General features: G+C 39.3%; 1 protein-coding gene across 4 annotated transcripts in view; it reads left to right on the top strand.

The window, feature by feature from the left end:
• The first annotated feature begins 357 nt into the window (after nt 1-357).
• The window catches only part of VWA8 (von Willebrand factor A domain containing 8), a 468,389-nt gene continuing 455,711 nt past the window's right edge, over nt 358-13,035 (top strand). For 3 of the 4 annotated variants that reach the window (XR_002824147.1, XM_023731623.1, XM_023731622.1), the window contains exon 1: nt 386-584. Coding sequence is in view for 3 of the 4 variants with exons in the window: in XM_023731623.1 (XP_023587391.1) it covers nt 422-584 (163 nt within the window). In the remaining variant the exon portion in view is untranslated. Of the gene's footprint in view, nt 585-13,035 lie in introns of all 4 variants that reach the window. The other variant, XM_004376614.1, reaches the window with a different exon arrangement.

Genomic DNA, 13,035 nt, shown 5'->3' on the forward strand with positions numbered 1-13,035 from the left:
AGAGTCACACTGACAAAGAGGTTTACGGGGCCACCAGGGCGACAACTGGAGACAGGTCTGGTGAGTCCAGGTGAGCAATGCGGCGCGGAGGGCGCAGGTGAGGGCTCCGGCAGGCTGAAGCGCGCCCGGAGCCGAGGGCACCGCAGCTCTGCGGCTGGGGAACGCGTGTGCCGCTGCCCGACCAGCCCAGCCCTCGGCTGCTCCTGCCTCGCGGTCCGCCCCAGCGCCCGGCGCCCTCCGCCCTTGCGGGTCCGGCCAGGCGGGTCGAGACGGCTCAACCGGCAGCGCCGGGGGAAGGAGTTTCCGGCGGACTCGCACAGTGCCGCTTCCTGTCCCGTTCGCCGCGCCGCTTTTTGCTGCGCGCCTGGGACGCGGCTCGTGACCCGGATCGCTTGCTGAGCCCTGCAGCGCCCCCGGCCCCATGCAGTCACGGCTCCTGCTCCTCCGGGCGCCCGCCGGTTACGGCGGCTCGGCCACGCGGCGCGTGCGGCTGCTCCTGCGGCAGGTGGTGCGGGGCAGGCCGGGCGGCGACGGGCGGCAGCCAGAGGTCAGACTGCTGCACGCCGGGGCGGGGGCCGACACAGGTAACCGTGCCGCCCCTGCCGTCCCTGCCGGCTTCCGCGCGCCGCCGCCTCCCTTCCTTGCTGACGTCGCTCTACTGGGGAAGGACCGCTGCGGGGGGAGCCTGGAGGTAGAGGTTCTAGCCCTAACCTCTCTGCTTGACTGCTCTGTGACTCGGGGCAAGGCGCTTGCACTCTCTGGGCTTTTGTAACCCGTGGGGCCTGGACTGCGGTCCTAGACGACCTGGAATAGTGCTTCCTTCGCCCCCACCCCCACCCCGCTACTTTTACCCCCAGAATTCTGACTTTGATTATATTACGAGCAGAAGTTTACGCAGCAGTCGTCGGCAATTGTTGAAAGGTGGACTTGACCTTGTTCCCCGAGTCCTATGGGCCTGGAAGCCGTGCCGTACATTGTGGCGGCCAGGGGCGTCTTTCTTAGAAGGGTACACACCAAAGAACCCGTAGTGCACGGTGTTTTAAATGTGTCCACGAGCCTTTCCAAGTTTTACAAGAGTTTACTTTCTTGCAGGTTCACATATTCTTAGAGCTGTAAATCGCAGCCTAACGTAGTTCAAAACAAAACAGAACAAACCCTGACTTTACAGTTTAGGAGGTTAAGACCGAGAGGGAAAAGTGACTTGGCTGGAGATCACCGAGCTGACTAGTGCCTACACTAAAATCACATACTCTGATGTCTAAGCTCTGTGTTTTTTGGCTGTCTTTAGGAATCCTTTCGGTTGTGTGTTGGGGTTAGAAAATGTGTGCTCGTTAAAGGAAGGGATGTATGTTGTTGCTCTTGAATGAATGGTAAAGTGATTCTAGGCAAGATTTTGTCAGTGTCGTTGTTTAGAATAACAGGCAGGTTTTCACTGTGAAATTGTACGCTCTATTGTTCCTCTTGCCCACTCCCTCCCCCTTGTCCGAGTCATTTTCCTTGCAGGGAAATGAGCGAGTATAAATCACATGCATTTCATTCATTCATTCATTCTTTTCTTGAATAAATACTTTTTTTCTGGTAAAGAGGTGCTATTTCAGATTTGCCCCTTTACTGATTGTTGTGACTTCCATGGTGTTTGTTTGTTTGTTTTTTATTCTTTGTGTTTAAGTTTACTGTTGCTCCTTTGTCCTTGAAGGCAAAAGGCAAGGGTATCAGTGTAGCGCAATCTGTAACATAAAGTTTAGGTTGAACTATCTGGATTGGAGTCCACTTCTGCACTCTCTAGCTATGTGAATTTGAGGGTAGGTTACTTTACTTTGTGTCCCAGTTTTCTCAACAGTAAAAGGGGGATGTTGTTGTTGTTGTTAGGTGCCGTGGAGTCGGTTCCGACTCATAGCTACCCTATAGGACGGAGTAGAACTACCCCATAGAGTTTCCAAGGAGCGGCTGGTGCATTTGAACTGCCAACCTTTTGGTTAGCAGCTGAGCTCTTAACCACTTTGCCACCAGGGCTCCAAAAGGGGAATAAGAAGAGTATTATAGGGTTATTGTGAGGATTTAATTAGTTAACACAGTCCCTGGCACATATTAATGTTTAATAAAAGCTTACTTTATTCTGTATTTTTAGCTATGTGAGAGTTAATGTTTCCTTGGCTTTAGGAGAAATGAAACCAGTTCCTTTTAGGTTTAGATCTGTCAGAACTATCTGGGTAGGCACATGGAGCAGAGTTAATTGACGTGAACTTTTTAAAAAATAAAAATTGTTCTTTGTACTTGAATAATACGTGTTGATTGTAAAAACAGAAATGCAGGTGCGTGTCAATCTTTAAGGCGGTCCCTGGGTGGCGCAAATAGTTAAGTACTCAGCTACTAACTGAAAGGTTTGCGTTTCTACCCAGAGGCACCTTGGAAGAAAGGCCTGGTGATCTACTTCTGAAAGATTAACAGCCATTGAAAGCTCTAGGGCACACAGTTCTACTCTGAAGCACATGAGATTGCCATGAGTTGGAATCAACTTGACAGCAGTGGTGTTTGGTTTATTATATAGGTATTGGTGATTAGTTCTAAATGCCCTCAAAATTTGTGTTAATGGCTAGCAAATCAAAATGGAGGCTTTGCTTCAAATGTGAGAGTTGTGTACACGTTCTGGACAACATATTATCTTCTTAGACTCAATCATTGACTCTGGTAGTATCAGATCACAAGGAATAAATTATGATAACCCTACTTGCCTTGCTGCTGAAAAAATGCACAAGGTTGAAGGTATGAGGACAGTGGATAAATGTACTTGGAAACTCACCAGAGATCTGAACTCAGATAAGAACAGCTGAGAGCCAAGTAAACCGAAAGCAGGCTCTAGGTTAATGTGAAGTCATACACAGACAAATGTAAAATCACAAATAACAGTAAGTCGTAATGGATTACAGTTTATGTTGGAAAGATACTCTCAGCTGTACTTATACTTGTGACCAATAGCTCATTATTTCCTCTCTGCATGTGACTGACATTGCTTTCTCTGCCTGTAATTGAAACTGCTCCCTCCTAGTTTGGAAAAAGAGCAACAAGGTACATAAACAATAAGTGCAAGTTATATACTGTTCTTACTGTCTTGTGCTGTATGTGTCCAGAGGGTAGAGGCCCTGTCTTATTTATCTTTGTATTCCTTCTGGTGCCTGTCAATCCTTTGTACGTAGTAAGCATTCAGTGGCTTACTGTGTTAAAGTTCATGCAGAGAAGGAATGGAGAGGCTGGACTTGCTTTGTTGGCTCTCAAGATAGGACCTTTATTAAGCCTGATAAGCAGAAGGAAGAGAGGGTCATTTATTAAAAAAAGCAAACAATAACAAAAAATATGCTTTTTATTCTTTGTTGTCAGATAGTATCCATAATTTGTAAATTCTTCATATTTCTTTATACTTCAGTTAATAATCTGGTCTCTTGGTTTAAGGACCAAAGACGTAAACAAGGAGGTTATCTACTGCAAGGAGTTTTCAATAAAGAGTATTGTCGTGTTTTCCCAGATGGAGCCAAGCCAGTTGGTTCAGTAGGACTCTTGATGTTAAACAGATTCAGAGACACCATAGGTCAAATGATAGTCCTGAAAACATAACTCCAAATAAATCCACAGTGGCATAGTTAGTCCTGTCCCTTAACACCATTATTATTAAAGGGGTTCACTGTTTTTTCTGACTTTTGCATATGAAATAAATTTGTTTATAAAAGTATTTAAAATAGTTTTTATGTAAGCAATCTATGTTCATTATAAAAAAGTGAAAAATACAAATCCTCTAAAACATAATCCTCTCACCTAAATTCATAATTGTTAAATTTTTGATGTTGATCCTATCAGATTATGTCTGTAAAATATATATCCTTTTAAAAAAAAATCCTCTTAAAAAATGTGTGTTTTATATTTTATTTTCAGCCATTATTGTGAATATATTAACATGTTGATGAATATTGTTGTACATGATCATTTTAGAGAGGTATTAAGTTCATGGAAGCCCTGGTGGCATAGTGGTTAAGAGCTACGGCTGCTAATCAAAAGGTTAGCAGTTCAAATCCACCAGGTGCTCCTTAGAAACTCTATGGGGCGGTTCTACTCTGTCTTATAGGGTTGCTATGAGTCAGAATTGACTCGACCGCAACAGGTTTTTTATTAGGTTCATATGTTTATATAATTTGTTTTACCAATTTCCTTTTCTTGGATATTTAGGTTGTGTCTAATATTAAATATATAACACAGTGCAGTAAACATCTAATATTTAAATATATAAACAGTACAGTTAACAGTAAATAACAATTTTTTTTTAAGCTTATATCTTTGGACTACAATAGACTTAAATAGTAATAAGTGATTTTGGGGAGGAAAAATATAGAGCTCTGACTTCAACTGAGAAATATGGTATAAAGAAGAAAAGAGCTATATACTAGGTCCCCAAATGGTTCAGATCATAGCTCTGTGTTTACTAGGTATTGAACCTTGGGGAAATTTTTAACTTCTTTGAGCCTGCAGCTGGCTACTTTGACCCTGAGGACGTTCTGACCCTGTTACGTAGTATTAAAGAATTTAGTGGTAAAATCCCAGAACAGTTGTAACCTAATAAACTGTTCAGAAGACCTGTATAAGGGCACACAGACTAACGTGGAAATTTCCAGTACCTTTGGTATTTTGTATAAAAAATAATCAATGGTGATCACTAAACAAGTGGTTCTTAACTAGGGGTGATTTTCCTTTTCTACCCTCCATGACCCCAAGGGACATTTGGGAATGTCTGGAGACATCTTTGGTTGTCATAACTGGGAGGGAGGGGGCGCTACTTGTATTAGTGAGTAGAGACCAGGGATGCTGCTAAATATTCTATAATGCACAGGACAGCCCCTCACAAGAAGAGTTATGTGGCCCAAAATGTCAGTAATGCCACTCTTGAGAAACCCTGAACTAAACCAACTTTGTTGTCAAAGCTACAGATCATTGAATTGTGAGTACATTTCACAGAGTTGAGTATCCCACAGTATGTATATTCATCAACAGAATCTGTACTCTCTGATTTGGAAGGGATTAAGAACAATAAAACCACATTTTATGAGAGGGGCTTCTGCAGATGGGCCTGAAATACATAGTTGAGAAAAGCATTTTTGAGATTGGTAAGGATCTTGATAATAGAACAACCAAGAATTACATAAAAACTATCAGTCATAAAAAATTTAAAGAATTACTGGAAATTATCAATAGCAAATAAAATGGACTGTGACAAAGCTATATATTGCAAGCTTTGTTGATTAAACGTTGAAGAAAGAATAAAGTCTTGTTGGTATATGGCCTGTGGTAATGGCCATAAAGGAAAACATATATATGGTTGTAGAAGATATAATTGGTAACATTCTGTATGGACAAAAAAAAAAAAAAGTGATTGATGAATCAAATTGTCCCTATGAAATAATACTTTTAAGTAAAATAAAAATGAAAATTTGCTGTATAAAAAATTGATCAAGGAGTTCTTTTGGCTTAATGAATTTTGCTCTGAAAACTACTTGTTTGGTGAATATTTATGAATGTTAGTTTTATTCTGATTAAAATGTTTTCAGAATGCCCACGGGGTAAAAGTGTCCTATATTCCTCTCTGAACTTGTGTTTGTAAAATGTGGATGGTTACATTTGCTCTGCCTGCCTTCTTTTACCTTACAAGAATTGCTGTATTAGTCAGCAAACATTTGGTTATAAGTGACAGAAATGTGCACAGAAAAATATATTGATTTGTTCCCAGAGGTAGGAAGCCCAATGGCATCAGGTCTGGCTGGATCTAGGCAGTTCAGATGATAATTTTAGGGCTTGGACTCTCTCTGCCTTTTCCCCATGGTCCTTCCACCTTATTGGATATAGTTTTTGATGCATTGGTTTCAGTGTCAGACAGGCCTTCTTCGGGTGGTACCAATGACAGTTTTACCGACAGCCCCAGGCATTCGTTGATCTTAAAATTCACAGTGTCAGAAGACGAGGAACACCTTTTGCTGAGGGCTCTGACAAAAATCCTGGAGAGAATTCTTGCTGGCCAATCTTGTATCATGTGTCCATTTCTGAAACAGTCATTATAGTCAGAGGGTAAAATGTTCTGGCTAGGCTTGTGGATGGTACTCACCAAAACCTTGGAGGTTTTGGTGCAGGAGTAGAGAATGATGTTGGAATGAGTGGTGTAAACTCTACACTGAAACCTAGTAGCATGGGTTCTCCTCAGGATGGAGGGATTCTGTTATCAAAAGAAAGGGGAAAGAACATTGAGCATGTAAAACACAACAGCTGTCCACTGAAAATGACTTAAAATTCAAGTGAGTAATGTCTGAAAGGGTTTGTTCAAAAGCAAGTGCTATATAAAAGGCATTACTAATTTTTAACTTGAATAAAGAAATTATTTTTCTATAAACTTTTGGGAAATCACTGTAAATCAGGATTATTGCCAAGTGATAAAATTAAGCTTTGTAACTTTAAATGTGGCCTAAATTTAGTTTTATTTGGAAGGCCTTATCTTTTGGATAACAGAATGCTATGGGCTTGTAGGTTGAACAGTGGTCTTCAAATATTTTTCTCATTTATCTCCTAAAAGGATTTTGCAAATAATGTGTGTATAAAATTATAAATATAAAGTTTATATTTATAAATTATTTCTATAAAAGTTATATTTTTGCAAATACATTTTTATACTTAAAAGTTTTCATGATATATATAAACCGTAGTTATAAAGGATGATTTTCAGTATGTTACAGATATTGACATTAAAAACAATTGTTGTTGCTGGGTGCTGTCGAGTCAGTTCTGACTTCTAGTGATCCTATATACAACAGAATGAAACGCTGCCCAGTCCTGCACCATCCTCTCAGTCATTGCTATGTTTGAGCCCATTGTTGCAGCCACTGTGTCAATCCATCTCCTCGAGGGTCTTCCTCTTTTTCGCTGACCATCTACCTCAGCAAGCATGATGATCTTCTCCAGGGACTGGTCCCTCCTGATAAGATGTCCAAAGTACTTGAGACGAAGTCTCACCATCCTTGCTCCAAGGAGCACTCTGGCTGTACCTCTTCCAAGACAGACTTGTTTGTTCTTCTGGCAGCCCATGGTATATTCAATATTGTTCTCCAATACCATAATTCAGAGGCATCAATTCTTCTTCAGTCTTCCTTGTTCATTGTTGCAGCCCTCTTTTTAGTCTGTCTTTTAAATGGAATAAAAATATCCTATTAATTTATTAGCTACTATCTCTGTTTTGAAATTAGATAAAAAGCTCTTCAACTGTCAGAAAATTTGCATCATTCCTTTATCTCCTTGAATTTGTACTTCAGTTACGCTTCTTCCTCATTTTATCTTAATATATTTTTATTCATGAAAGTATTTTATTTTGTCATACTTTTCTGCAACAAAAAAGCCTAGTTGATAAAATGTTTCTATAATTACAATTATTAGTGTGTAATTGTTCAAAAGATCATCAATGTGGTAAAATTTTTGATGAAAACTAAAATTTTGTGGAAACATACCTATTGATGGTTTGAGTGGAGTTTCCCGCAGCTGAATATTAATGAATATAGTTAATATTTCCCAGTTGAATACTAATTATTGGTGGACTCCAAGGAATTTTGACATAGCAATATCACTTAATTCTTTGTACTAAGTTATATACCAAAAATAAGATGTTGCTCTATTATCAAAAGTATTATTTTTAATGCTGTATCAATGACAACTTAATTAGGGCCACCTTCAGTTTTCTTGGTAGCAAAGAATTGGAACCCACCTGTCTTGTAAAAAGATGTTGTACCCAGCTACTAGAGTCACTGCCGCCTCAATTTCTGGGAGGTTCACTTAAAAGACTTTACCAAAATTTATCAGACAGCTATAACTTCTACTTTCTTATATAGAGGCTCCTTGTTTAATTTAATGTACTCAGAAAGAGTTGGTAAAATAAAACTATTAATTTCAGGACAAAGTTTTCAATAATATTTGACAGTTGTATTTGCCAGTACAATATTGTTTTGAGAAAATATTTTTGCCTTATCACATGTTTAATAACTTTTTTGTTAAATTCTTAAAGTTTCAGAACTAACAAAGGTAGTCTGCATTGTCAAACCAGTCAGCCAAATTAGACTTTCTGACAGAAAATGTATTTTCACCTTTTATTTCATATGAGTGTGTTAATATACATTTTAAGAAATGTTATAAAAACCACTGAAAAATAAATTATGAAACACATTTTGTAAGCTAGATTACTAAATTCAGTGAAGTCAGGAAGAGAGGAATCTAGTCATTATATATTTACATTATTTGTTTAATAATATATAATAATGCAGTTTTGTTCTTTTATATAATTTTTAATAAAGTAATGCAAAATTAATTAAAGTAAGTTATTTATATAATGAGGACTATGATAGAAGGCATGGTATTTTTTTACAAAGTGTGTAATGAACTTTGTTGATGGGCATTAAGAAATAATTAAATAAAAATCATATATAAAAATCAGAAATAAATCCATCAATTTCTTTAGACCTTCTGATCAAACTTTTGACATTTTATTTAGTGAAACTGAAAACTAATTGGTTCAGCAGCTGGCATATAATTTTTTTATAATAAGAGTTAAGAAGTAGAAACATTTTATAATGAGAAATGACTATAATTGGAACAAATATTTCATGATATAATTTGTTTGAAAATGAGTTTTTAACTGCCTTATTGAAAGATACACGTCTGATCTGAACATACATTTAAATGTTTTGTCTGTGATATTTACCTAATGTCTTTTGAAAAATTCGGTAGCACTGAAAACCATTTCAGTTATAGTCAAATGGATCAGCATCAATAAATGCATACAGCTTCAGATGTTCAGAGGTGCTTTTTATTTTTTTCTTCTTCAGCTAATGACATGTTCCCAAGATAAGAACTGAGAAAACCTGAAAGATTTGGCCTGGATTTAAGTAGATAAAAAAAGCCGTTTCCACCTCGGGTTTTTAACTTTCTTCACTTTGCTCTTTTAGCTCTCCCATCTCGGATTATTGACAATACTTACTCTCATTTTCCCACTCTGCGATATACTATAACTGACACAGGCCAACATAGGCTAGAATATTCTAGTCAGTTTTAAAGGTACACTTCTAAAGGTAGTTTATATATAAATTTTAGTTTTATATATAAACTACCTAACCCATTGTCGTCGAGTCGATTCCAACTCACAGCAGCCCTATAGGACGGAGTAGAACTGCCCCATAGGGTTTCCAAGGAGTGCCTGGTGGATTCGAACTACCAGCTTTTTGGTTAGCAGCCGTAGCTCTTAACCACTATGCCACCAGGATTTCCATATGCATACAAAATTTATTTTACTTTTGTTGTTGAGACTATCTACAGCAGAACAAACACCAATTCAACAATTTCTACATGTACAGTTCAGGGACTGATTATATTCTTCTAGTTGTGCAACATTGTCACCCTCTACGCTTTTAATATAAATATAGAAGACATGGAAAAACAAGTCCTAGGCAGGTTTATGTTGATTTGAGTAATTTTTAAAGGAGCCTTACCTCAAATCATAATTTAATATGTCCCCTTGTTTAGTGCCCTGGGGCAATGCATCAAGGTAAAATCAGTGGCAGAAAGACCATCCTGCCTGTGCCTGTGGGAATGGAGAACCCGCAGGCCAGTTCTCGGTCAGATCCATTTTAGGAAAGAACATATAGAAGTGAGGATCTGAAAACTGACCCCCTAAAGACTGCCATGCTCTTGGAAAGTGTTTGTGTACCGTAATTCAAAGACCAGATAATCATTGTCATAGAGTGTGAGAAATGCTATTACAAAACCATAAGCCAGATACCATGCTAGCAGAAAGAGGAGAATAGAGTGATCCGTTCTTGAGGGAAGTGGAGATGGTGCTAAAGTTAAGGAAGGGTCAATAGGGAGATGAAGTGATTTGAGTAGTAGTTGTATAAAGTGAAAGTAGCGTGAGAGATTCCTTCTAGGCTAAGGGAATAAAGTGTCAAGACAGGAAAAAAAAACAAGTTGCAGAGTTGAGAGGTAAGGCCAGAGAGGGCGTGAGCTAGATTGTAGATTCTGCTGGGCCCAAAAGTTTGTACTTTATCCTGTCATTTTTAAAAACCTTTTAAAATCCGTACTTTTATACTGGAAACCCGGTGGTGTAGTGGTTAAGAGCTATGGCTGCTAACCAAAAGGTCAGAGGTTCAAATCCACTAGGTGTTCCTTGGAAACCTAATGGGGCGGTTTTGGCTCAGTCTTCTGCATCTGCACTAGCTAAGCAGGTTTTTATAGTCCTTTACTTTCTGTAATTTGTATTATGTGTTTTCAGATGTCATAGTTTCTTTTTCCTTAAGATGCTGAGATGCATCTCTGAGGGATAGAGTTGTAACACCTGCTCTCGCCCTTCCCATCACTTTTGGAAGCATTGCTGTAGGTAGTAGAGAATTACAGCTTTTAAGAGAAGGAATGCAGTTGTCAGATTTGCATTTCAAACTGATCACTTTGGGAGTACAGTGGAGCACTGATTGGCAGAATACAGAATTCAGGGAGGGAAAGTGGTTTGGATATTGTAATAAACCTGTTGCCGTTGAGTCGATTCCATATCATGGTGACCCTGTGTATTTCAGAGTTGAACTGCTGCATAGGGTTTTCTTGGCTGTAATCTTTACAGAAACAGATCGTCAGGCCTTTCTCCTGTGGTGGTGCTGGATGGGTTTGAATCACTAATCTTTAGGTTAGTAGTCGAACACAAACCATTTGTGTCACCCAGCGACCTTGGACATTGAAGTAGTTCAGGTGAAAAACAATGAAGCCCTATAGGAAAGGAATTGAGAGAAAAATTAAAGTAGCAGAATCTTTATTGACGGATTAGATATGGAAATTATACAGAGTCTTAGAGAATGCCCAGGTTTCTGGAGTGGGCACCTGGATGGATGATGGCATCAGTTTCTGAGATAGAAACACAGTGGGTGGAGATGGCTGGAGTTAATTGGGCAACACGAGAGAGAATAGAGAATCTTGTTTTTCTCATGCTGAAGTTGATTGAGGTGTCTCTGGAATATCTAGGTAAAGTGTCTGGTAGGCTACTGGCAGGTATGAAACTCAGGAGGTAGATCTGAGCCAAAGTAGACATCTAGAGGTAGTTGCTCAGAGGTCAGAGATGGGCGATTGTATGAATTAGGGGACATACAGCATGGTAACAGAAGAAGGCCAAGAACATCAACATTTAAGGCAGGGTTGGCAAATGTCTGGCCCATATGAATGTTGTGACTCCTCCCCATTGCCTACAGCAGACGTGGCTCATTGATCACTGCCTTGTTTTTCAAGGAGTCCATTTTCCATTGTGATTTGTTTGGATTTTTTACAGGTGTGTTGCTCGGTTTCCAAATATTTGGAGATTTTCTAGTTTTCTTTTTATTATTGATTTTTAATTAAATTCCATTGTGTCTAAAAAGCGTATCTGTATAATTTCAGTCCTTTGAAATTTATTAAGACTTGCTTTATGGCCTAGCCTGTGATTTATTTTGGTGAATGTTTTATGTGCATTTAAGAATATGAGTTCTGCCATTGTTGAGTCTAGAATTCTACAAAGGTCAGTTAGGTTGAGTGTTTAATAGTGGTGTTCGAATCTTCTCTCCTTCTGTATCCTTTTTTTTTGTCTTCTTCTACCATCAGTTACTGAGAGAGATATGTTAAAATATTTAGGTATGATGGTAGGTTTGTCTCTTTCTGCTTTTATTTCTGTCAATTTTTGTTTCATGTATTTTGAAGCTCTGTTATTAGATACATATACTGTGGGGATTGTTGTATCTTCCTGATTAAGCGACCCTTTTTTCATTATGTAATGTTTGTATTTGTCTTTGATAATATTCCTTGTCTTAAGTCACTTTTTCTGATATTAATGTTAGCCCCACCAGCTTCATTATGATTAGTATTTTATGGTATATTTTTTCCCGTTCTTTTACTCTCAGCCTATTTGTGTTGTTGTATTTAAAGTGCATCTCTTGTAAGTGATGTATGGTTGCAGTTTTAAACGGGGTATTCAGGGTGAGCCAAATAAGCAAAGACTTATTAGAAGGCGAGTGAGCCATGTGGATTATGCTGGTTATTTTCCATTCAGCTCTCCAGATCCTCTGTTCACCCTTCTTCACCCGGCTTTGTGCCCCAGGAGGCTGGACTTAAATGGATTGCACTGGTGGGCTCCTGTGCCTTCTTCCTTCTGGAAGGTACTGGAAAGAATTTGGAGGGTGGAAAGAGAGTCAGGTTGAGGTATTTATTCCGCAGCTCCTTCCTTGCCAGGCCACCACCATAGGTTTTCTGTGTTCCACCACAAAAAGTCACAAGAGGCTTTCTCTCTGCTTGCTCTCATCTCCTGCTCCTTCAGACCTAGGAGTTGTAATGACTTTCTGTTATTGTTAGTCCCAGAGTACTGAACTATTCTTGTTGGTTTTCCTAAGCTCTGCCCAAACCCAAACCAAACCCACTGCCGTCGAGTTGATTCCGACTCATAGTGACCTTATAGGACAGAATAGAACTGCCTCACAGGGTTTCCAAGGTTGTAAATCTTTATGAAGCAGACTGCCATACCTTTTTCCCGTGAAGCAGCTGGTGGATTCGAACCGCTGAGCTTTTGGTTAGCAGCTGAGTGCTTTAACCACTGCACTAGTAGGGACTCAAACTCTGCCCACACTCTTTTAAATACTTCCTTTATTATAAAAATAAAAACAAAAACCCATTGCCATTTAGTTGATTCTGACTCATAGTGACCCAATAGGACAGAGTAGAACTGTTGCGTAGGGTTTCCAAGGAGCGTCTGGTGGATTCAAACCGCTGACCTGTTGGTTAGCAGCCATAGCTCTTAACCACTGTGCTGCTGGGACCCCTTCTTTATTATACTCTCTTCAGTTACCCACTTTGAATGTTCCACCTGTTTCTTGCTGGGACCCTGACTGATAAATGAATATTTGAGAAGAAGCATTTTAGTCAGTGGGACAATTCAGTGCAAAGGCCTGAAATGAGTGTGTGTCTGGC

Source organism: Trichechus manatus, unplaced genomic scaffold, assembly GCF_000243295.1.
Source record: "Trichechus manatus latirostris isolate Lorelei unplaced genomic scaffold, TriManLat1.0 scaffold00044, whole genome shotgun sequence".
NCBI lineage: Eukaryota > Metazoa > Chordata > Mammalia > Sirenia > Trichechidae > Trichechus > Trichechus manatus.